This window comes from Melopsittacus undulatus, chromosome 3 (genome assembly GCF_012275295.1).
Source record: "Melopsittacus undulatus isolate bMelUnd1 chromosome 3, bMelUnd1.mat.Z, whole genome shotgun sequence".
In the NCBI taxonomy this organism is placed as follows: Eukaryota; Metazoa; Chordata; class Aves; order Psittaciformes; family Psittaculidae; genus Melopsittacus; species Melopsittacus undulatus.
In genome coordinates this window covers 12,875,273-12,900,661 of record NC_047529.1, presented here as the reverse complement: position 1 = coordinate 12,900,661, position 25,389 = coordinate 12,875,273, and the positions used below count along the sequence as shown (strand labels likewise).

The 25,389-nt window shown below is 46.7% G+C and overlaps 1 protein-coding gene across 1 annotated transcript; it reads right to left on the bottom strand.

Annotated features, from left to right (window-relative positions):
- Positions 1 to 158: 158 nt before the first annotated feature.
- On the bottom strand, positions 159 to 25,295 carry PPM1G (protein phosphatase, Mg2+/Mn2+ dependent 1G). The gene is made up of 10 exons (XM_005147393.4): positions 24,955 to 25,295; positions 19,994 to 20,063; positions 7,585 to 7,670; positions 5,561 to 5,693; positions 3,695 to 4,164; positions 3,137 to 3,274; positions 2,111 to 2,345; positions 1,492 to 1,621; positions 1,235 to 1,337; positions 159 to 866 (listed from the first exon to the last, which is right to left on the bottom strand). The coding sequence occupies exons 1-10, from the start codon at positions 25,072 to 25,074 to the stop codon at positions 672 to 674; spliced, it is 1,680 nt and encodes a 559-aa protein (XP_005147450.1). The 5' UTR covers positions 25,075 to 25,295; the 3' UTR covers positions 159 to 671.
- Between the last annotated feature and the right edge of the window lie 94 nt (positions 25,296 to 25,389).

Genomic DNA, 25,389 nt, shown 5'->3' with positions numbered 1-25,389 from the left:
CACACAGCAGGAGGTGGCACTCTACAACCACATGGCAAGATGCTTCTTGTGAGCTGCAGCCATTCCCCCCAGTGCCCTGAGACACCAGAGATTCTCCTCCACATCCCACCTTCCTCACCCCCCACTTCCAGGAAAGAACCAAGGACTAGGAGCACATGTATGTTTTTTGGGCTTTTAGTTTGAAAAAGGTATTGATTGAAAGTGTACAACAGAATGCGGTGTGGCGGCAGCACCACAGCCAGATTGTTTCACAAATAAAAACAAAGGGCCTTAAATAATTGGGTGTGGATTAAAAAAACCTCAACAGTGAAAAAGTTCTTCCCTCTGAACAGAAATTCACAGGCACAGAAATGGCAACAACCACATGGAGACAATGGGGGGACATCCTTCTCCTAACCAAGGGCTCCGTGCTCACAGGCTGCAGTGGGCTCCTGCGCTGTGGCTGGTGGCTGCTCCCGCACGCAACTGTGTCCTCAGCTCCCTCTTTGGAATGGTTACAGATGAACAGTGCGACATGCCTTTGCTAACCAGACCCACCCCCCACCCCGGACACGGACAAACAAGGCCTCTGCTAAGGCTAAAAAAAGGGCAAGACTTTGGAGTCTTGCATTCAGCATGTTTAAGAAACGAGAGTCTGGTGAGTGCACAGCAAAGTCCCTGTGCGAGGCCAGCTATTCCAGCTTGGCCTTCTTCTTGTTATCGCCACCATTCTCTTCTGCTGGTGCTGCCACGTCCTCCAGTTTCCGCTTCCCACTCTCAGCAGGTGGATGTGCATTACGGGGTTTGAAACTGATAATGATGCAGGTCATGTTATCGCAGCCGGTGCCGTCCCCTGAGGTGTCTGGAGCCAAACACTGATCCAGCAGCTGAAGAGGGACAGGACAGGTTAGCAGAGGGCACAGGCAGAGCACTACGAATAACTGAGACACCAGGCACCTTCTAGCAACTGATAGTGGCTTAGGGGCTGCCCAGGCCACAGTGGTGAGGACTGGGCTCAAAAGGCTGTTCTCAGCCAGACAGGGGACAGAAACAGCCTCAGCAGCATTGGTTTTCTGGAAGTGGACAGAAACTCTTTCAGCTTGACAACAACCTAGAGGTCAACCCCAGCGTTGAAGCCCAGACACCTCTACTGCTGGAACAAACCAGTCTGATCAAGAGAGAGGGCAGAGTCAGGCACCAAGCTGGGATGCAGAAACACTGTGTGCTGAAGGGATGGTGAAACTCTGGACCTTACCTCTTCTACAATGGAGGAGAGTGGCCTCAGGACTCCATTCTCATCCTTTTGGGTGATCTTGGACTGGATGAAATCCACCACTTCCTGGCTGCTCATCACATTCCTGCATAGAGTGGAGAGGTCAGAAGGGCAAGCGAAGGGAGCAGTCATGCCATAGTGCCTAACTAGCAGCCAGGGTCCCTGGGCCTTTTCAAGGCTCAGCTCCAGAGAAAGATCACAGTAGTGATCCAAGAGACACAGCTCCCTTTGCGACTCACCAGATTCCATCACAAGCAATGACCATGAAGTCGTGGTCATCATTTATTGTCAGCACTTTGATGTCAGGCAAAGCAGAAATCATCTGTTCTTCTGGAGGCAGATTCTTGTTCCGCTTGTAGAAGTGATCACCTGTGGTGGAGAGGAGGATTACTTTTTCTCTGTTTGGGCCCTGGCAGTGTTGCCTACCCCTGAACCATGAGAAACGCTGCTCTGTCAAAGGGCAGCCCCAGCAGAATCAGAGCCTGTGCTCCCACAGCCAGAGCAGATATGGCTGTTGGCCCATCAGACAGACACAGCTGCCACATGCTTTTACCATACAATGAGAAAGAGGTGCCTTTGCCAGTTCAGTGTCTTTTCACCCCAAAGTGCACCACATCTGACAAGGCTAGCTGATAAGTGCTAAGTGTTGCTTTGCACTGACATCTACCAGTTTCACAGCCATTTTCTCTAGTTAGACTGAAATCTCACCACATCAAATACTGAATAGGTTCTACTCATCACCTAGTTAAAAGCTGTTCCTTAAACTTAGCAGCTGGTATGTGCTGGAAGCCTGGATGTCCCGAGCACAGCACTCTGGAGGCCAAAGCCATGCCAGCATCCACCCCCATTCCTGCTCACCGATTGCTCTGGAGAGGTTGAGACCACCATTCACTCTCCCATCCATGGTGACCTTGCCACCAGCATTCTTTATCCTGGCCAGCTCCACCTCATCCTCTGGCTTGTGGTCATATGACATGTCGACGGCTTTGCCACCTTCTGACACCACGCAACGAGAGTCTCCAGCATTAGCCACGATTAGCTGCTTGCCCCGGATAAGTGCCACGACAGCAGTTGTGCCACTGTCAGAGCCAGGCTGAAAGAGACAAATTTTCCTGAGGCTCCTTTCTCTTCCTCCATTATGTCAATAGGGAACTGGCACTAGCCACTGCAGACCCACCAGTGTCTCAAACCCTGAGGTGCTGTGTCTCACCCCTTCTTCCCATAAGCATACACGAGAACAATGGAGAAATTGTGAAAGACAGCAGGAACATGTTCGTTGAGAAGCAGGGTCAAGCACTACCTCCATTCCAGCCTCACAAAGCATCAGTGGCTCAGGATTCTCCTGTGTTCAACATGTCCTGCTATACAGTCAGCTCTAGTGTGCTGATCACAGCCCCAGCCTTCAAGCAAAAGCTGGGGCATCTCTCCAAAGAGAAAAGGCTGGTACTTAAAAGCTGTAGTCCCCCTTTCCCTAACATCTTAGGTCCCTGGCCCATCGGCCAGCACTGCCATAGGCTGAGAGGCCACAGCCTGGGCCTGGCAAGGAGCAACGCTCTGCCCAGGAGCAGCAGTGCTAGTAGAATAGTCCTGCTACTGTCCTGTACTCGCTGTCCACACCAACCCCACAGCAGTTTCTAAGCACAGCATACCCAGCAGTGGGGTCAGCCTCAATGATCTCAACCTGTTGCCCAAATCTATGCCCTATCCCTTAGGCTTTTGCATAAAGTCAGGCTGTCAGCAGCTGTGTTCAGCCTCAACAGAACAAAACAGATGTTTTATCCTCATCCAAACAAAAGATGAGGATAAAACATGGCCTTGCTGAGCTCCCCCCCAAGTGCCCTTGGCTCCATCCTATGCTGCAGAACACAAGAACAGGGTGTGCACCTCCTCTTTCCCCTCCATGCCTGGTAACAACATTTCTTCCTCTTCATCCTCATCCTCCTCTGCTTCTTCAGTGTCATCTTCATCATCTTCGTTCTCTGCCTCTTCACTGCTATAACCATCTTCATCTTCACTGCATTCCTGTAAGAAATGAGAGACACCACCATGAATCACACAGGACACTCACAGTGCCCTCCCCAGACAGCTGGTCCCTCCATTCTGGGGACAGATGGTAACTTGCCCCAGAAGAGTGACATGACCTGGTACATTTCCCCCACACCTGATGTCTACAATCAGAGCAGCTAGTTTCAGCTCCCACAGTTAATGAAGGGATGGTGGATGCAGCAGGACCAATGGCCGCTGCACAGATGAAGGTATGTTTCCTTCAGGGTTATCTAAACAATTCCCAATGCTCCCATGAGATGGTCTCAAAGTATCAGCCTGAAAAACCTACTCCTAGGATAAACCTAGGATGAGCCAGAGGCTCGTAGATCAAGTACCACAGTAAGCAATGCATTCTGCCCAGACAGAAGGCCACTCTGTCCCAGTGCTGTTTCCTACCTCACTGTCTTCCTCCTCTTCCTCAACCTCATCTGACTCATCCTCACTGTCCTCAAAAAATTTGGATTTGGTTGTGCGCTGGGGCTTTCCCGTAGAGGAGCAGGAGGGCCCGGCCTCCCCAGTAGAAGAGGTGACGGCCTCGTCACCTTTGCCTGCTTCAGGCTTCTGCAGAGCAGGGCTGTTGCCTCCAGCGCTGGCTTTGTCTGAGGTGGAGGAAATACCCGTGATTTCTTCATCTGGCTTCCCATTCTTCCTCTCCTTGTGGTCGGTAAGCTCCCCTGGGTCAGCCTCTCCATTCATATTTGACTCCCCATCATGCTGCTTGCCTGTCCCCTCTGCAGCGTTCTCCCCAGCTGGAGCTAATGACTTGTTTTTGAGGTTCTTGGTGCAGTTTTGTCCGTAACGTGTGAGAAGCTCCTCAATGGTCATTGTGGCTTCTTCATGCAGAAGAGCAGCTTCCTCATTATCCACTAAAAATGCAAAGGGGGAGGGAGGATGAGGACAAAGAAGGTCAGAAAACAGAATACATCACCACAGCAGCACCGTGCAGCACACAGAGTTCAGTGAGCTGCCCTGGCTGGATGTTGCTATTGCAGATAAGTTTCAGCAATGCTCAACAGGCTGTTCACTAGCAGGAACAGTGCTCACTAGCAGCCAGGCCTACACCATTCCACAGCTTCCAGGCACTGCAGATGACCAATAAGCAAATGGCAGGGGAGAGGCTTCTAACCACAGCTGATGCATGCAACCTGCAAGTCCCCCTAACACCTCCAGCCTCTGATGCTACCTGGCTGATTTGTGGGCAGCACAGAGTGTTGAAAACAGACGTAAGGTTAGAGGGTGAAGAGCCTCACAAGAGCAGGCTCATCTGAAGCCATGGGGGAAGCAGAAAGACCACTTTCATGTAGAGATCTGTTCATTAATACTGCAACTGGGAATGAGAAGATTTTGTTATAGCAGTTGCCCCATGGGCCTGAGGCACCCCAGATATCCCAACCAGCTTAGAAAGAGATGATGGAATAGCTTTTAGGCAGTGAATGCACTATCTCCCAAGTGGGATATTAGACAGAAAATAGGATGACTTTCCCTAAACTATGAGCCTATGACCACCACTTCCCTATTGCCATCCACTTGGTTGTTATTTTCTTTGCTATTTAATCCCAAAAGGAAAAGAAACATCTATATCCAAAATACTCCTGAAAACACAGAACGAAGAAAAAAAACAAACACCCAACCAACCAAAATCCCACTTTGTCCCTGTCAGCTGGAGAACAAGGGCCACAAATTCAGCACTTCCAGACCCCATGCAATGTTCAAGGCAATGGTTATCACTTTACATCTGCTTCAAGGCTAGTCACGAGATATTCAGCTGAGAGCAGCACAGAGTTCCACCCTGGGATTTACCTTCTAGCTGGCTTCATAGTCTGACAACTACTTGCTGGTAGAGAAGAACATATGCACAAAAAATATTGCTGAAGAGACCAGAATCTACTCCAATCCTGCCTGCAGCTGGTGTCTGCCACCAGCTCGGGAGATCTAAGCACCAGACATCATAGTCTCACTTTCACAATGTAGCCTACCTCCCAGCTCAGAGGTTTCTGACATATCCTAGAACTCTGCACCCAATGGAGGAAGCCCTATGGAAAACTGTGACAGTTTTTATAGGATTATTTGTAGGATTAAGCTACCAAATGGATCAGAATTCCCCTAGCACCAGCCTGAAGCAATAAACGGTGCTGAGGGGGTGCAGTTCAACGCCAACTGAAATCTGGGAAGAAAACCTTCTGCTAAAGAAGGCCAGGCCCACCTGCTCTCAGTCCCTGTCCTGGAGCTGCAGTCTTGTGTATTCAGTGGCATCTGACTTACCATCATCTTCATCAGCAACCTTCTCCTTCTCATCTTCATCATCTTGGGGTCGCCCAGCCATTTGAGAGAGCTCTTTAATCACCTCCTCAGTGGTAAGCTTGGCATCTATGGCTAAGAAAGCATCTTCCAGGGCCTATGTATGAACACAGACATAAAGAGTGTGCAGTTTCACCTTCCTTACAGAGTGCCTGCCTGTCATGCTATGCAATCAAGTTTCGTTCAGAACACAGACCATAGAGAATCACAGAATGGCTGAGGCTGGCAGGGACCTTTGGGGTCCCCCTGATCCAACACCCTGCTCCAGCAGGCACACAAGGAGCTGGTTACCAAAGATCAGGTCCAGGCAGCTTCTGAAGAGCTCCAGAGATGGAGTTCTCTGAGCAACCTGTGCCAGTGCTTGGTCACCCTCACACTGAAAAAGGTTTCCTGATATTCAGAGGGAAACTCCTGTGGTCCAGTTTATACCTGTTGCCTTCAGTCCTGATACTGGGCACCACTTAGAAGAACCTGGCTACATCCTCTTGGTACCCTCCCTGTAGGGGTTTCCAGCCATGGATTCCATCCTCCAGAGCCTGCTCTGTTCCAGGCTGAGCCATCCCAGCTCCATCAGCCTTTTCCCACAGCAGAAATGCTCCAGTCCCTCCAGCACCTTGGTGGCCCCTTGCTGGACTGAAGATCTCCAGTCTGCCCACATCCCTCTTGCTCTGGGGAGCCCAGCAGGGGCCCAGTGCTCACAGGGTAGCCTCACCAGCACTGAGCAGAGGGGAAGCATCATCAATTCCCTCAACTGGCAATGCTTTTTCTAATGCAGCCCAGGGCACCATTCACCACCTTTGCAGTAAGGGCACATGGCTGGTTCACAGTCAACTCTGTGTTCACCAGGACCCCATGGCCTTTGCTGAGCTGCTTTCCCACTGGGCAGCCCCCAGCACGTGCTGGAGTGGTGGGTTTGTTCATACCCAGGAGCAGGACTTTACACTTCCCCTTGCTGAACTTCCTAAGTTTCAGCCCATTTCTCTACCTGTCTGAGTCCCTCTGCATGACAGCAGTACAGCTGCTGTGTACAGCTGCTCCTTCCAGCTCAAGGTCACCTGCAAACCTGCCTCAGCATCCAGATCATTCACAAAGATGTTAGATCAGACTGGACCCAGTACTGACCCTGGTGGTACACCGGTCATTACTGGCTAGACTTTGTGCCACAGATCACCCCCCCCAGACCTGGCCATGCAGACAGCATTCAATGTACCTCCCTGCCTGCTCATCTGGCCCACACTGACACAGCTTCTCCTGGAGGATCTCAGTGAAGAAGGCATCACAAGCCTTGCTGTAGCCCACAGGAGCCTGAGGACAGGATAGCATTAAAGCTGCTGTGGAATGGCTCAGCATGCAGGCCCATCTGCTCAGCAGACAGGCTTATTTGCAGTCAGCGAGTGCAGCCAGCTTGGGGTCAGCAAAGCATGATACTGGGGTGTTTCAGCCTAGAGCAAGAGCCACGAACTGATTCAAGCTTGCCTTGAAGGATATCCTCAGTCTGCATGTAAATGTGTAAGTTCTGGAGGGACTGATTCCCCCTCACCCACACTGCTACAGAGCCCAGCACCAACTCACTGGACATCTGACGTCAGATGAGGCACTAGTACTATGAAGGAGAATTACAACAGAGGGATTGCTTGGTGGAAGCAAGACATGAACTAACCTCTCACCTCTGACAAAAGCTATGCCTGCCCCCCCCCAAACAACATACCAAAACCTCTCCAAGAACCAGCCCATGCCTTTGACTGGAATGAGTTTGAAAATTTAAAATCAAAGCAAAATAGGCAACAACAAAAAATGCTGGAAAATAGAAGAAGGTTTAGCTTTGAAAATAAACCACACTTGGTATTTGCTCCTAGAAATAAGGAAATTAAATGGAAGACATGGCAGAGCCTGGGGGGACAGTGCCCTGCATATAAGCATCAGGTACGAAACAACAGCTTTCCTCTGCAGTGATGCTTACTTGTTTCAAGGCAGAGCTATATTCTTACCTTTTGCAATTTGCCCTCCTTATAGGCCTTCTGGTCTTTGATTATCTCAGGAAGATACTTGGCACAGTATAGGGCAACTTCTTCTCCTGAAAGAGCAGAAATCATTTAGAGACTGGTACTCCCACAAGCAGAACACATTCCTGAGCAACTGAATTCCTGAGGCAAATCTGGAGCCAAAAACTAGAACTATCCCAGACACAGGAAAGTTATGCAGCAACAGACTGCTGGGGATCTCACTCACACCTACCCACAGGCTGCATCTCCAGAGCAGCAGGATTTGCTGATGACCCCTGGAAAACCTCAATGAGTGCTCATCTATCAGGTTTAGCCAACACTATAAACTTCCTGAAAGGGAGTTTAGGCCCATTTTAGCACATAGGCCAACAGTTTACGCCCTTTTTTAGCACATAGGCCAACATTTTAGGCCCATCTTACCTAGAAAGCTCTATTTTCACATGTAAGCACAGGGATAAACAACAAGCAGAGAAAAAGGAAGCTGTTGGTCACTGTAAGCATTACCAACCCATGATGAGCAGCACAAAAAGTGTTACATATTCTAGTGTATGTTCTAGACCAAGGAAAACACAATGCCACAACCTTGAGACAAGCCTTTCAGGAAGATGGGTGTCCTAATCAGCAAAACAGGACAGGAAAGTGTGTCTGTGTGTGCAGAGCATGAGTGAACAGTGGCCAGAACACCAGGCTGATGAAAGCACAGAGGTCAACTTTGACTGATGGTCAACACTCAAACCAAGCATCCACTCCTAGAGCATCTAAAAGACTTTTAAAAGCCAGAAACACTCCAGCAGGACTTTATACTGGGTCTGAAATGAAAAGGATGGACAATTAATATCCACTGACACGAGCTTATGGAAACAGATCTTGCCAATTCAACATATGCTCTTAAAGATACTGGGATTTTGCTGATAAAACTAAGCATGCTGATGTAACTAAGCATGCTGACGATTTAGGTAAGGAATATAACATGTATATATATTATATGTAATTTACATTTCTATATATATATATAAGACATCACTTGGCTTAAAAAATTAAACTTTCAACACAGCAAATGCAGAAGAGGTTACAGAACTGCCAACTACCACTCATGAGATGAAACCCAACAAATCACAGGGGAAGATGTATTTGTATAGTCTGGAAGGACCAGCTTAAATATAACATTTTTATCACAGCCAAAATAAAACTTAATTTCTATGACATAACTGTAGGTGGAGGGAGTGGTGAATGACAGTGATAGGTCTTTCAAATCACTTGAATGGGGAAAGTCAGCAGGGGCTGCTGAGAGAGGTATGGCCACTGAGGAAAACATGCACAGCCTTAGATCATGGCAGAAAACCACCCAGCAGATACAGACTCTATAAGGACAGAGTCATGGCCAGAGAGCACACTATGTACATCTTTCCATTTAGGCTGCTTTTACTTAAAGCTAAGTTAGCAGGTCATAAAACAGTAGCCCTGACACTCTTGAAGACAGCACTGACAATTGCTACGTATGGCAGGGATTGAAGGTGACTTGGTCAGTCTGCTGCAGGGACACAGGACCCTGCCATGGACAGGGCAGTTCCAGGACTTGGCTGAGACATAGACATGACAGTAATGTGCTGCCACATAAAGGTTTGACCAATAAGCAAGGCCCACCATGTGTCTCTGCAGTCTAAGGAGGAGGAAAACTAGAAAAATAGCGGGGATACTCCCAGATCAGGAACTACAGGACATGGAGCAGGCCCAGTATAAGTGGGCTGCTGATGCAACTGCTGCAGTGGCAGCTGCAATTTCTTCCAGTTTCTTTTCCAACTTGCAATCATTCCTGCCTGCCCAATCTGAACCAGCATGATGGTGTGACATCTCTCATTTTGACACTCTCTGGGGTACTGAACTGCATCATCCATAGTGTATAACAGACACAGAGGTGGGTCATCTGCATGCAAGCCATGCAGTGTCCTGAAGCTCTTCAGAGGCTTCCCTGAGAAAAGAATCAAACTAGGTTGGAAAAGACCTTTAAGATCACCAAGTTCAACTATTATCCCATGACTGCAAGGACCACCACTAAATCACATCACTGAGGGCCATCTCTACATGGTTTTTGAGCACTTCCAGGGATGGTGATTCCACCATTCCCTGGACAGTCTGTTCCAATGCCTGGCCAATGTTTCAGAGATTTTTTTCTTACTATCCAATTTAAACCTCCCCTGGTGCAGCTTGAGGCCATTTCCTCTTGTCCTATCACTTGTTACTTGGAAGAAAAGACCAGCCACCTCTTCTCTCCATCCTTCTTTTAGGTAGTTGTAGAGAGTGATAAGGTCCCCCCTGAGCCTTCTCCTCTCCAGACTGAACACCCCCAGTTCCCTCAGCCATTCCCCACCACACTTGTGCTCCAGGCCCTTCACCAGCTCCACTGCCCTTCTCTGGACCTGCTCCAGCACCTCATTGTCTCTCTTGTAGTGAGGGGCCCAGAACTGAACACAAGATTTGAGGTGTAGCCTTGCAGTACCAAGTACAGGGGGATGATCACTGCCCTGGCCCTGCTGCCCACACTATTGCTGATAAAGTCCAGGATGCTCTTGGCTTTCTTGGCCATCTGGGCACAAACTGCTCATGTTTGGCCTGCAGTGTTGGATGGGCCTGCTGTGGCCTAAGTGCAGGACCCAGCACTGAGTCTTGTTGAACCTAAACACTGATGATCACACTGATGGTCTTACCCAAACGCTAAACAGAAATGGGGTGGGTAAAAGCCTCCGTCACTGTACCAATTAACTGTTCTGGCAGAAGAGGACAGGCCACAGCTACCTGCTGAGATCAGAAAAGGACAAGAGAATGACCAAAGGGCACCCTGATCTATGCTAGTGGAAGCAGCTGACAGATCTAATAATACCAGCATTGGCACCTGATCACCCACCTGATGGAAAAGATGACCCAACAGTGCAATCTTTCTGCCACAGCTAAGGGACATGGGATTTTCTTCACAGCAAGTAGCTTGATCTGAGAAAGCCACTGACAGCTTTGCAGCCTTGGTCCCATCCCCTATAATCAGGCAGAGCACAGGGCTGCAGACAGCACTGTGCAAAGCAATGCACTAGAGAAAGCTCTTGCTCTGTCGCCGCAAAAGTGGGAAGCCAGCCCCAATATGGAAAGCTTTGGCAGTTAAAACAAGCCATGTCTTTAACACCAGGATACTGAAATTAAATAGTGATCTGGGAACACCCAATGTGCCTCACTGTGGCTGCCCAAAGACATATTACTGTACAAGAATGTGTAGGTGCCGCAGATGAGGAATCTTTGCTGCTTCCTGTGTAGCTCCAGCACAGATGTCACAACAGACATTGCTGCTGAAAGTTGACGAGGCTTCACAGGAGACCCTTCTGCCAGTCTCACAGTCATCTCTCCATCGGCTGTAGCTCAAACCAGACCATTCCCTATAAGGAGAGTAGTCCTGGTGGTGCCCCATCTCCCTTGCTCAGGGGATACAAAGGTGCTTACTTACAGAGTTTTAACCAAAACATCAAGAATAAAAACAAGATTCTCCTTTGGAGTTCTCTGACTGTGGAAGATGACCCACCAAAATAACTCTTCAAATCTAAAGGCATGTGTTCCTTTGGGGCACAGGAGGCAGCTGTCAGCCCAGCACACAGACCTCAGGTCTATTTGCTTGCACAGCAGTCCCAGCGAGATATAATGGATTTTATAAGCTGAATCAGTGACTCAAAGCACATTGTTGCCACAGTGGCCAGAGAAATTGAACTGGCTCAAAGAATTCATCTTCTACACACACAGATGTACTACATTATACTGTCTCAGCACTTCTGGACCTGTCACAGCAAAAAACCTGCCAGGTTTTTCTCACTGAGGAAACATTTGTGAGAGTGCAATAGAGAAGCTCTACTTCATTCCAGGTCCTGCCTTTGCACATGGAGTGGCCTCTGGGTACCAGGGCCACCTGTGGCCTTTCTGCAGTCTATCCTGGGAGCAATTGGTGTAATTACCTGGTGGATGCTAATAGCTCCTTCCAGTTCATTCTATAACATACTCCTGGATTTGGTTACACTTAGATCAAAACCAGCTCACCCACCACATCTTACCAAGGTCTTTAAGCATCAAACACACTCCCTCAGAGGGTGGGGGTGAGGACATCAGCAACAGGGCTGAAGAGCCAGGTAATATGAAAGGCAATTTAGATACCTCAAGTCCTGCTTTGTGCTCTTTATCAAAGTCCTTCCCTGCCAGCTCCACTAAGGATCGAAGGATCCAGCCCCATGTGCCTGTGGCATGGAATTAGGGAGAACTACTATTAAAGAGACACCAGCTGCAAACAAGTAACAGTGGACAGACCAGAAACAGCTCAGAGCAAAAGACTCCTTTTACAGCCACTTGCTGCTTTTCTTTGATGGTGCCTCACCTGCTACAGCACTGTCTCAATTAAAGCTTCCCTCACTCCTGCAGTTACTGTTTTATACACACAAATTTACATTCTTGTTACAGTTGTATAGAGAAGCAACAGAGAATCCACCAGGATAAAACTTTCCCAGACCCACTCATGCTCACCTGGCCATCAGAAATTGACCAAAAACCTCAAAAACATCTGTCAGCCATGAATTAAGTGCTCAGGGCTGTAGAGTTTCCTAAGGAAATGGTCCTGGTTGCCCTCACCTGCAACAAGCATTTGAGACAACATTTCCAGCAAAATAGAAGTTGGGAAGAACTCTTTGAAGCACAAAACTGATCTGCAAAGCAGTAAAATGGAATGAGTTTTCCAAAGATGCAAACATCCAGAAAACAATTTTGTTGAAGCAAGAGAAGGATGAGTGCATAAGTACAATATGTCAGAGTAAGGTGTGAGAGATCACTACCCAGGCCTTCCCCCTCACCAAGGGGAGCAAGACTGCAGGACTGCCTCCTCAGGGGAAGAATGAAGCCGGCTGCTTTTAACTTCCAGATGAGGCTCTACACACTCCAAGGTGCACTTTAAACTGCAACAGGAGTCCTGGCACTGACAGTTTTAGAAAAGCAGAGAAAAGAAAACCTCACCAAATGCAACTTCCGCATCTTCACACTTCCCAGAGGAGCAGCAGAGAGGACACTGGAGGTACAAAAGCAGGCCCTGGTACGAATGGGTGTGGAGAGCCTTTGGCTGCTGGGGACTTGGAAAGCTTTCAGTGGCTGAATGCTTCAAGAATACAGTTACTCAGCTATAACCATATACATAACTAACAATGAATCCAAGATCACATCTTCCACGTCTTCAGTGCAAAACTCACTGTAAAACTCTCAAAGTCTCCATGAATCATTGTCTTAATGTTTTCTAGAGAGGCAGCTTCCAGCTAAGTAATGCCAAAGACTCAGCTGCATTTCCCCCTTAATGCAACACAGATGCAGTAGTAGGAAGGTCCTCAGAAGGCTAAAGTAAAATCTATCCTGTGTAGCACTGAATTCAGTGAAAAAGTAAATCTCCAGAGTGCATACTTTTGTGTTCCAACAGAATTATCCAAAGGGACTGCTTTTGTTCATGAAAGAGCACGTGGAGTTTTCAAGATGTCTGAAAGATCAGGCAGAAAGGTGAAAGCATACATGGGAAAGTTCAAGCCTCAGAGCATATTGCTGCACAGCTAGATGCCACTGCCAAAACCTACATCTCATTCAGGTTTAAAAGCAGGAGTCACATTCAGATGAAATATGGAACAAAGTCAATTTATCTTGGCATTTCTGGCAAGACTGGCTCCAGAGTACCTAAGGCCCAGCTGGAGTCTCACTGCAGTAAGATTTCTCTATCTCCAGAAGCACAGGCTTGAATATGACATGAGAAGACAAGAATGGGCAGCAGCCTCAGGGCAGAAACCAAGGCAAGAAAAAGGCCTCCAGAGATACAGGTTCCTAGATCAAATCCTTTTTATTATGTACATGCACAAACCCATTCTATCTCATCTTCAGAGCTGAAAGTAGATCCTGCTCCAAGATTTGATCTGTATTTAGACACATACAAGCTATTTAAATATAAAGTAAAGCAACCTTAGAGTCAAATAACAAATAAACTAGCCAAGAACAAAGCCCCATCCAACCTGGCCCTGAACACTTTCAGGGATGGACCATCCACCATTTCTCTGGGCAACCTGTGCCAGTGCCTCACCACCCTCACAGCCAATGATTTCTTCTTAATGTCTAATCTCAATCTCTCTTCCGTCAGGTTAAAGCCATTCCCCCTTGTCCTGTCCCTACAGGCCTTTGTCAAAAGCCCCTCTCCAGCTTTCTTGTTGGCCCCTTTAGGCACTGGAAGCTGCTCTAAGGTCTCCCTGGAGCCTCCCTCCAGGCTGAACAAGCCCAGCTCTCTCAGCCTGTCTCCATAGCAGAGGCGCTCCAGCCCTCGGAGCATCTTGGTGGCCTCCTCTGGACTTGCTCCAGGAGGTCCACATCCCTCTTGTGTGGGGGCCCTAGAGCTGAACGCAGTATTGCGGGGGGAGGGGGGGGTGAGTTAGGAGGTTGGGGGGAGGGGTGTCTCCTGTGTAAACAAGGCACACTGCTTTCAAGTTTCTGGTAATTTATTATACAGAGGATGCTCTTAAGCACAGTGACCATGATCACTTCCAGAATTTCTGGGCAGTTGTGGTTTCCTGGTGAAGCTCACTGTGTGAGCAGCGCAACCCACTTACCCCATGGAGCATGAGTTGTATGATGTGTAGAGGGGACTCTTTCTATGAGCGTTCAGCCCAGCACAGGCAATCAAGGTGCCAAAATGAGCTGCACTTTAGTACAAACTACTTCTGAAGTGGGTCAGACTCCTTCATACGCTGGTAATTAGAGTGTAACAGACTTCAGATCCTCTCTATCACTGGCATCAAAACCCGAGAGGTTGACCTTGAGTCTCCCCAGGTGCTTTCTGCCAGAAGCCCTGGCAAGCAGGCTAAAGCATACTTTTCACATCCTGTCCTGTCCAGACTGGTCCAAGGGCTACTGCACAAACTGTCTCCTGTTTAATCTGTTCAAAGACTTGCTGCTGCTCAGGGCTGCATTCAAAGTCATTCTTCTTTGACAGAGAAGATCGACAGTTGCCCGATACCAAAGGTTTATGATCAGAAGTATGCATTCTCCAAAACCCCACTTGTGTTTCTTTTTTGTTAGCTGCTGCAGACATAGCTGTTATTTGATTGATCACATCCACTGGGATATGATAACATCCATCTTGACACTTTATTCTTAAAAACTAGATTTCCTATGCAAGTCCTTTGACCTTATTTTGTTTTATAGCAAAAGCAGCTTTCAAAAGGATCTGGATTACTCTTCTCTCCTTCCCAAACACTTCCCCCACTGTGCTGCCCCACACAATGATGCCATCAGTATACTGCAGACGTTCAGGAGCTTCATCTCCTAGTTCTAGTGCAATCTGCATCAATCCAGCATCAGAGTAATCAACTGAGAATTAGCTCACCTGGTTAATGGCTAAAATCTTCTTACATAGCTCCCAGCTTACTTAAGGACAGGGTGATTCCTGTCATGATTTCAGCCTCTTTCTCCTCCTGTTCCTGTGACTGCTCTGCAGCAGTACAGGCTGCCTCTTCTTTCTTCTGCTCCCTCCCAGGAGAAGCTTCTTCATCCCTTACTAAATGAGCAGACTTGTACTTCCCTTGTTTCTCCAGGGGTGCCTGATTTAGTGTTTAGTTTACCCATTGTGCCTTTTGGCATTTTTTCCCTCTCTTCTTGAGGGTGCTGCATGACATCAAGTAGCACTGGTAAGTGCTGGCCAGGGCCCAGCACAGTGTGGTACGTTGTGCCTCTCTGGAATACCCACAACTTTTTTTAACATTCTATCCCTGCATCAGGATCCTGCACTTGTTTGGGAGTGAAGATCCAGAGTACTGGAGGTGAGAAGTTCTCTAGACACCTGCCCATATTCTCCCACATACAACCATATACCATGGAGTCTGGGTCATATTCCTAAATTGCTTGTTAGCCTTAGACAAAACCAAAGCAATATCCCAAGAAGTACCAACATATTTTAGCTACCCAAAGATGTTCAATATACTGAGACGTTACTGTAATGAGGGAGAAAACATGACAGAAGAAGGTTGCAAGGGCACCATTCTGTATTTCCTCCACAAAAAAAAAACTCTTGGAGGAAGAAATATAATTGCTAATTGTCTCCATGAGATGGTACCCAAAGTACTGTAATGGCTTCAGCACACAGCACAATTATCAGATTAAGCTCAAGATTGGTGTTTTAATAGCAATTCTCCCAGGTAAACATCACTTATCACTGTGGAGCACAGCAAACTGCAAAAGCAAAAAACCACCAATATCTTACAAATACAGTCGTTACGGATTAACCCCAGCTGGCAACTAAGCACCACACAGCCACTCACTCATTCCCCCCAGAGGGATGGGAGTGAGAACTGGAAAAGTGGGAAAATCATGAGATAGAGACAGTTTGATAGTAAAGCAGAAGCTGTATGTGCAAACAAAGCAAAACATGGAATTAATTCACCACTTCCCATTGCAGGCAGGTGTTCAGCTATTTCCAGGACAGCAGAGCTCCATCATGTGTAAGCTACTTGGGATGACAAACATCATCACTCCAAATATCTCCCCCTTCCTTCTTCTTCACCCTGCTTTATATGCTGATCATGACCCTAAATGGTCTGGAATATCCTTTTGGTCAGTTGGGGTCATCTGTCCTGGCTGTGTCCCCTCCTCGCTGCTTGTGCACCCTCAGCCTACTGGCTGGTGGGGTAAGAAGCGGAAAAGGCCTTGGTGCTGTGCAAGCATTGCTCAGCAATAATGAAAACATCCCTGTGTTACCAACACTGTTTTCAGTACAAATCCAAAGCACAGTCCCCTACCAGCTCCTGTAAAACAAATTAACTCTATCCCAGCCAAAAGCAGTGCAACAACCAAGATGGGGCAAGAGACATTGATCCCTCTGCTTATCTGCTTACAGACTGGAAAAATTATTACATGAGGGCTCACTGTATTCATATTAAACATCCTGGTAGCAGCAAAAAGAAAACCTCACTACGATAATATAGACCTCATATATAATATGAAAAGAGGGAACTATGTTAATGAAGGCACTTATTAAAATGAAATTAAAAGAAACAGCTAAAAAGGACAAAGCATGTGTAGATAGCAACAGAGATTAATCAGAAACATCATACTGGAGGTGCAAAGTACCCATATATTCTTCTCCAAGATTTGGGGGCAGGGAAGTGAGGGTAAGTAAAAAGGAAACTGGGAAAAGCAAAATATGAGCAGTATCTGTCAAAAACTGGAAGGGGGAAAAACATTAAAGAAAAACTGAAGAGTGAAACTGAAAGCTAAATATGAAAATACAAAACAACCATACAAAACCCAACCCAAATCAACAAAACAAGCACAACCACCAAAAAAAAGCAGCCAACAAAAAGCTAACGCTTTTACAAATAGCACATTAATAAAAACTCTTCCTAACCCATTTGGAGCAGGATGCTTACTGAAGAGTTTAAGGCTGAGAAATGAGCAAGGTATAAAAGAAAAGGTTAATTATTTTTTTTTTCCACTGGCAGCTAATAAAGCTGAGAGAGGTTCTCACACTAAAACCTTCCTTTACGTGGGACAGGCCTGAGAAACTGTTTCAAACTAAGAACTAATGCATCAATAAAATCATACAAATGTAAGGATGGGCAAAAAGTTCTTCAGTGTCAGATTCAACTATATCTGTATTATTCCTGATAAGGCTTGTCCAGTAAGAGCTGTAGAAATCCCATCACTAGAAATGTAAAATACAAGTTAGAAACCTGAAAATACGAATTAGAAACTCATGTCAATGCTTTGCTATTCTGAGTAATGCCTTTCCCTAATGTCTATCTTGAATCTTTCCTGTTGTATCTAAAATAAATCCCAACACATTATGTCACAAAGTGTCCAAAGTCTTTCTAAAATGCAACACATGGAACAGACCTTCCTATTAGCTGAGAAACTAACACACCAATCTTAAGGAAGAACAGGTTGGTTTGATATTATTAATTCTTGGCCAGTTTTTGGTAGATGCTCCTTATCTTTGTACCTGCTAGATGCTTATAAATGGTTTCTGAGTTTCTACAAGAAATAACATTAAGTTGAATAGTTGCCAAATCTGTATATTAATTTTCCTTTGTCCTTCTCTGCCTTTCATAACCAACTCATTACCCTGATGTTCTTAAAGATAACCTGCAGGATATCAGCAGTTGCTCCATCCAGCTCTCTGCATGCTCTAAGATGAAGCTCAGGAGAAAAATAATTTTCAAACATTAAATATAAGTGCTTCAGACCAAGATGACATCTTCTGAAGAGCTCCTCATCAGCTACCTACTCAGACTGACCTTTTTAGTAAGAACTATTGCAGAAAAGTTCTTAAACTCTTATTTACCCATTGGCAGAATGAGATCTAACAGTTCTAGAAGAAAGGGAGAAATTATGAACTGTGGTATGTAACCTTCCACTTGAGTCTCCATTATCAGAGAAATGAAAGGCATACATATCATACAAAAGAAATCTAAAATCCTCAGAGTGGTGGAAACTGGGTTCACAATACTACAGACCAACTTAGCTGGTTCATGAACATATCAAACAGTAGAAATAGTAATAAACAGAATTAGCAGATACACGGATACATATGGTGTGTTGGGCAGGGGTTAAACATACAACAGAGAACATCACAAACTGGTCACTGTGTTTTCAGACAGTCAATGAGCAGGAGGAAGCAGGCAGTTTAGTTGATCTACTCCATACAGATTTCAAATAAACTTTCAAATAAATCATCAGCAGTTTACATACTGAGGTGCTATTGCAAAGGAAGCAGAGTTTTCAAAATGGAGGATGGCACCGAGGAGGGTTCCTTGAAAACTTCTGTTGTTCAAGATCTACAAAAATAATCTTGAAAATCCATCAGAAAGGAGCAATGGATCAAAACTAAAATAATCTGTAAAATTTGACAGCAGGATCTTGTGCTTTTACATAATATTGACAGATGATATTCGTTGCTGACAAAGATCAGAAAAGAAGACAACCTCCATATGCGCACTGGATGGACTCAAAACCATCTATTACCACTTAAGGAAAGATCTGGAAGAAACTGGGGACAGAGTCCTAAAAATATCACCTTACAGTTTATTTGTGTCAAAATAGCTAATATGGAATTGTTAGGAAAAGAACTGAGAACAAAGCGGAAAACACGACACAATAAATTCATGATATGTCTGTAACTTAAAGGATATAGGCAGTTCTATTCAGCCTAACTAAAAGCATAGTACAGAGCTAGACTAAGTCCAAAAGAAGGACAAATACAACCACAGCTGTGGTACAATACAATGTTTAGAACCTGTGTCTATTTCCAGCCTACTGAGTTCTGTGGCCCAGGCATTTTATCACCTATGCTAAAAACTACTAGAATAATCCATGATGCAATTTTGGCATAAGCTAGTTATCACTTTTTTCCCTATTCTCACTCTCCCTAACTCCTGGACACAGTCCAGGATCTAGTAGGAACCAGGGACCAACAGCCAGTTTGGATGCAGCCACACTGTGCTAAACACTAAGACAGCTGAACAGCATTAGTGTGGCCAGACTGTGCCAACTGACCTCAGGGCCAGAAAATGGGTGCTGCTGTTTTTTTTTAATAGCAGAGATTCAGCTGTATGACCAGAGACAAGTCTGGGACTCTTCTGACTGGAAGAAAGCGCATGGAGTCCAAAATAATGAAAGTGAAAAGTGCTAACAGAGCGATCATTCACAGATTTCTCCTAAGTGTGGGGATACTGCAGTGAGCTCATCAGGCAGCAGACTTAGATCAAAGTCTTTTTTCAAATAACAAAGTTCTATTCAAATATCCTATGCAAATAATCACCACATAAACCTGGTTTAAAATGCAATTAGACAAGTTCATTAAGAGTTAGTTCATCAAGAAGACTCGAGAGTGTCTATAAGATCAAATGGCTGCAACCTCTAGCTCTTACGTGGAGAATGGAAGCTGGGAAGGTATGTCAGAGAATGGATCTGCCTTTTCTCTTCCTTCACTCTTTCCTTGGGCAACCAGTACTGTTAACCACCAGAACACACTGATCAGAGGCAGACCTTTAGTCCAATCTCGTGTAGTTTTTCTTACCACCACTATTCTGTGACTATCCTGTCTAGTTATCCATCAAGAAAACATTCTTAACAGTTTTAGAAGATGGAATGCAAATCTCATTTCAATTACTTATCAACCCATGACCTTCCTTCTAGAACACCTAAGAAACTTTCAAAACCTTAGTGAATTACATCTATCAAAGAAAATGGTTCTTAAAAAGGAGCAGGATTTCTAATGGTAGATAGATGCTTGCCCAGCAGCCACTAGGCAGCCTAGAAGAGCCACACTGAAGGACTCAGGAGAGAACATAATAGATTCAGTTACCTCCGTGTCCATCGTAGACTGAGAACATAGCTGTTTCACTGTCCAGCTCAGGTATGCAGTTGTGTGCATCCTGAAAGAGAGGGCAAAAGTCTGGAATTACATGGTTGCATCAGATCCTGCATAGAAGTGGGAGAAATGAGCAGGAAGGCTATGCACATTGACAAAGGGATTCTCAAACCTGCAGGGAGAGCAAGAACAGCAAGAACGCCTCCCCTCACATTCTCAAAAGCTTACCTGGTCAGCACTCATCTTCAAAGAGGGGGCATGGATCCTTAATGTCATGGTGTTCTCAGTGCTCAAATAGTAACCCAGCCTTGTCACCATGACATTATATCGGAAACCCCTTCAGGTCCTCAGTACAACAACTCTAGAGGTGGCCAAGCTGAACCTAGAATCAAATCCCTCTGCTTGCAGTCCTTGTAAGGCTTCTGTTACTGAAGTAGCTCACAGTCATTAATGAATGTGAGGCAACAAGCTGTGCTGTTGCTCAGACTGGTACCTATGCTGAGGGCTGTCTAGCCAAGTGTAACTACAGAAACACAAGTCATACTGGTACTAACACACTGGCTACTTCCCCCCACCCCCCAAGACAAATGCAATTGTCTCAGGGTCACCTGTGGACCCTGGTCACTCCCACAGATGCTCTCTTCCCTAGTTCTTGCCAAACAAGAGCCATGCAAACGGAAAAGCCAGAAGGTCAAAAATGAAGCCTCCTGACCTCATGTGTTCAGTCAAATGCAGCTTTGCCTTTGCTTATCCTGGTGAATACAGTCACAGACAGCACCAGTTGTCTATCTGAACAGCAGATGAAAGGGTCTTGCAGGACACGGGATTACCACATCCAGAGAGAACAAATTTGGCTGGAAAACCTTCTCTCGGGATTCCTGCTCTTCTTGCCATGTGGGATGGTCCAGGTTCACTGCTGGCCTCAGACACAGCTACCTGACAAGCAAGGCAAAAAACCTGGCCTCTCTGGTGTCATTTAAAAGCAGTGAAGCAAAGAATGAGCAACTACTCAACTAACAGTGCAAAAGCCAAAGTACAAACATAGGTATCACTTCCTAAGATACAACATATGTCTTCATTCTGGCAACTGTCCAGAAACTCTGAAAATCTCCGGGGGCAAACGAGAAGGAAGGCACATCTCCCAGGGGCATTTTGGGCTTAAATGTCGAGCTGCATCATCTTTTCCTTGTGCATGTTCCCAAACTACAAAGATCAATAAGAACATATAAGCTATATACACTGAGCAACCTTTTTCTTCACAGGGTCTCTCAGGAACAGCAGAGTTTGAAGAAGGCACCACCAGATTTTACAACCAGCTGCCTGACCTCTTTCACCCTCTGGGCAACCAAATCAAACTTGGCTATTTCAATGCAAAACCTCAAACTGATAGATGGATTGAATCTTTCTCTTAAGCCCTCCCCCTGCCCAACTAATCTACTGTTCCTTGAAGTTCAAGCTCAAACCTACCAATTAGCAGCATGACCGCACCCCACATGCTTTTGTTCAACAACAATCATGTGATTCTTTAAGCAACATGATATAGCCTCTTTGCTGTGGTTCAAGTTCATCACCTTAAAGTTAAATGTGCTACAGCTGTCCCCAAACACTGTACTTACTCCAAGACAGTTGGCTCAGAGATTTGGATGTGTTTATATTGCCAGCCATAACCCAAAATTCCTATACACGCACACACCTACACAGCCAAGTAACTGTTGAGCTCTTCTACTTTTTTACTGTAGGGCTTCTCGGATAAGAGCTCTTTGCCCTCCAGTCTTGTCAGAAGAGAACTCCGTTCCCCTCCAATTTCTATCAACAGGAAAAAAGAGGATCTGGCTTTACACAGTACTTAGTGCAATAAAACTCCTGACACCACAAAAACAGCATCTGAACAGGCAAATTGCAATCTTAACTCAAAATGAAAAAAAATTACTCTGAATTGTAACATAGGAAATTTAACCAGAGAGCTCACTGGAGATAGTGAATGTAGTAAGTATAAACAAAGAGCCAGCATGTTATGTGCACTTTTCAGAGCGTTTACAGAAGCTAGTGAGACAGCAAAACCACAACAAAGTAACTGGGATAAGCCCCAGGTGGCTAAACAGCAGTTTAATTAGAGCAAGTAATGCAAATGCTGCTGGGGAGGAAACCCAGTACTGACAGCAAAAATGGTCTCTACTCCATTTGCAGAACACTGAGAGCAACTTTTCCTGACCCTCATCCACAGCACTGCAGGCAAGGAGTGCAAACAAACGACGGCAGCATGTGTTGGTAGGAGATGGTTCAGCTCCCACACTGAGCACACGGCTTTCTCTACGTGAGCATGAGTGCTCATGGATTCACAGGGCAGGCTGTACACCAGTCCCTTGGCATTTGTAACACTACATCAGAGTGCCCAATGGACCACAAAGACCACCTTGTGCTGCCAGAACAAGAGGCTCAGTTACACATCTCCATCCCTGCTTCTAGGCCTGGTAAGCTCACTGCAGCAAGTGTTGTCCAAGTGACCCTGCTTTTGTGCTTTTCGGACCAAGGAAGAGCCAAATTCTAGGTCTCCTCCAGCCACCTCAGTGGTTACTACATCAGTACTGAAAAACAGTAGGTTTGAAACATAAACCATCAAATTCAGTTGAAATTAGCAAGCAAGATAAAACTGAGAGTTAATCTGGCAAATCTCCAGATTTTGAACCAAATTATTGCCTTGGTTTTTTATGCAAGGTTTCAGGAGTGAAATGAAGCTGCATATGGGGGTCGTTGGGTGTCTCGTCTTGAAGCTACAACCAAAACAGCACAAAAAAGCTCAGAGGCCCCATCCACCTACTTCCAAAGTGCCTCCTGCACATTTCACTGTATCCCAAAGCCATAAAGCCATCTTCAGCTTTTTCCTTTTTCTTATTTGCTCTTAGTACCCAACGCTATTTTCTGGGTATCCTTATCCTTTGGGTCCCTCATCTGCCCAAAACATTTCCTTACAAAGCAACTTCTCTGGACTAAGAATGGATTTTTATTATAGCACTTCTTTGGAGCCCCATGTATCTACCTCACTTGTGGGCTCCTAAATGTAAGTTAAAGGCAACAGACAACTCCTTTACACAAATTTCTGCTACCCAAAAATGCTTGTGTCCTTCCTAGCACTTGCACACACTCTGAGTGGCTTTGCTATCATAATACATAACTAGCACCTTAAGTGTGAACATTTGCTTAAAGCTATTCCCAAGCTTTAATTGCAAAAGTACAATTAAACACTTAGAAAAAATACAAACCAAGACAAGACACAGAGAAGAACACACAGGACTGGAATGCAAGAAAAGGCAACAGAACTTCTACTCAGTGGTGTGTGAAGCAACACACTTCTCTTCCATCACAGTCTCAAAAGCAATCTGCAACAGGTTCAGCTTGCAACACAAGTGCTCCTGCCATCTCTTCATTTCTTGTGATAACACAGTTAAGCCACATCTACACCAATGGCCTCAGTATTGCCCCTGCCAATAGGGAGATAAGCTGAAGATATTGGCTAGTGCAGAAAACCCAGCTAGAAGCTCTGGGCGTCATCCAATTTCCATAAAGGTCAACAGCAGCAAGAATAGACCTGAAGTGACTGAAATGATGAGCCAATGCCCCACCTGTGGAAAGGTTACTTTAGCCCACCAACATTGTAAATAGGGGCAATGCTGTTTTCCCTCATTCCTGTCTCCTTAAACTACTTTCAGCCTCTGTGCACTAAGGATGCCAGAGCAGTGCCTGCACTCAGCCTCTTAAACACGAACTAATCTCTTCACAGAGATTACACTGTGCATCACCTCAGTGTCCCAGGAATGCCTCTGTGCCACATTTCATCCCTCCAGGGGTCACCAGGATGGACCAACTGAGACACTGTGACAGTCACAGTCAGCATAGACTACTCTGAGTGGATCTTAAGAGCAGAAGCAGCAATCCTCCTGCATATTCTACCAAGCCCATGGGTTCGCTGAAATCTGATGCACAGAGGAAAAAACATCTGGTCACCGTTCTGCCACCAGTAAGATGGTTGTAGCACTTCAGTAGCAGTAAAGTATCTGACGGTATGGCTCATAGAAACATATTTGCGAGAAATGGTCTGAATGAGACAACCTCTGGCCAAAGGGTTACAAACAAGGTGGCTCCTTTACTGTGTTCAGCCAAGATGTAGCCTGAGGGGAGCTGCAGGGACCAAGATTAACCCTTAATTTACCCTGTTTGCTGGCTGCCTGGAAGGGGAAATAAACCAGCACGTTAACAGTACTCACAGAGGGTGTCAAATTCAAAGCACAAGGAACTGCTGGCCAGGCAGTGTATTTCCAGCAGCTCGACATCGCCCTTGTACAACAGCTTTACAAAGTATTCCAACAGACTCCCCCACCGGCAGAACCCAAAGCCAACACCTGGCTTCCACAGCCAGGAATGTATCCCGAGATAATTAATTTTCCCAGGCTGATAGGGCAGTAAAGCCAGGACTGGCTACAGGAGGCCGAGAGCAGCAACGACAATTCCTCCAGTAAGTTTGCCTAGAAAACAATTACAATAAACCCAGGGAAACGGGATAGAGAGAGACTGGCACTGCCTGGAAAGAAAAGCAGGGATTTCGCATAAGGATTTCTCACTTGCTTTCATTCAGTGCTTCATCCCAAGAGCTAAACTGTTCTATCCTCCTCCCATTTTAGCCCAAGCCTTTATTCCTCCCGGGATTTCTATGGGCTGTATGTGCCGGGAGAACCCTGACGGGAAACCAGCGGGAGCCAGGACAAACGGCAACCCATGGGCCGCGGTGGCACGGGAAGAGGCAGCCCCGCCCCGACAGCGCGGGCACCACGGGAGGGACCAACCGCCCACCTCCCCTCACCCCCCGCCCCCAAGGTGGGCGCCGGACACCGGGAAAGGTCCGGGGCAGCACGAAGCCTCCCCGCCATGCTCCGAGCCGCAGCTTCAGGTGCCCTGCTCACCTCCATGGAGACGCGCCAGCCCTGCATGGCGCTGAAGCCGAAATGAAGCGGGCGCGGCCCAAGCCCGGCCCCATCCCCAGAGCTCTTCACCGTGTTGGGCTGCGACAGGTACGCGCCCATGGCGGCCTCCACCGGCGGGGCGGGCGCGGCCCCCCGGCTCGGCGGCCCTGCGCTGAGGGGGGTGTGGGCTCGGTGAGGGGAACGGCGGCAGCCGAGCCACGCGTGACCGGACCGTTCGCAGGCGGACGCGGAGGGCGCGAGCGGCCCAGCGCGGGCGACAGGGCGCGAGGGCGGCGGAACCTCTCTCCCGCGGGCAGCCAGGCGGAAGTCGCGCGGCCGGAAGCGCGGCCTGTGGGAGTCGCCAAGGGAAGGGAGGGCAAAACGGCGTTCAGCCCTCGCGGCCGGAAGCGCCTACCATAGAGACGAGCCCCCGGC

Excerpts from the sequence above, each read along its gene's own strand:
- PPM1G (XM_005147393.4), bottom strand. The coding sequence starts at position 25,074 with ATGGGCGCGTACCTGTCGCAGCCCAACACGGTGAAGAGCTCTGGGGAT. Across the intron at positions 7,671-19,993 it reads AGTCTACGATGGACACGGAG|GAGAAGAAGTTGCCCTATAC; the intron begins GTAACTGAATCT and ends CTGCTCTTTCAG. Across the intron at positions 2,346-3,136 it reads GCATGGAGGGGAAAGAGGAG|CCTGGCTCTGACAGTGGCAC; the intron begins GTGCACACCCTG and ends TGTCTCTTTCAG.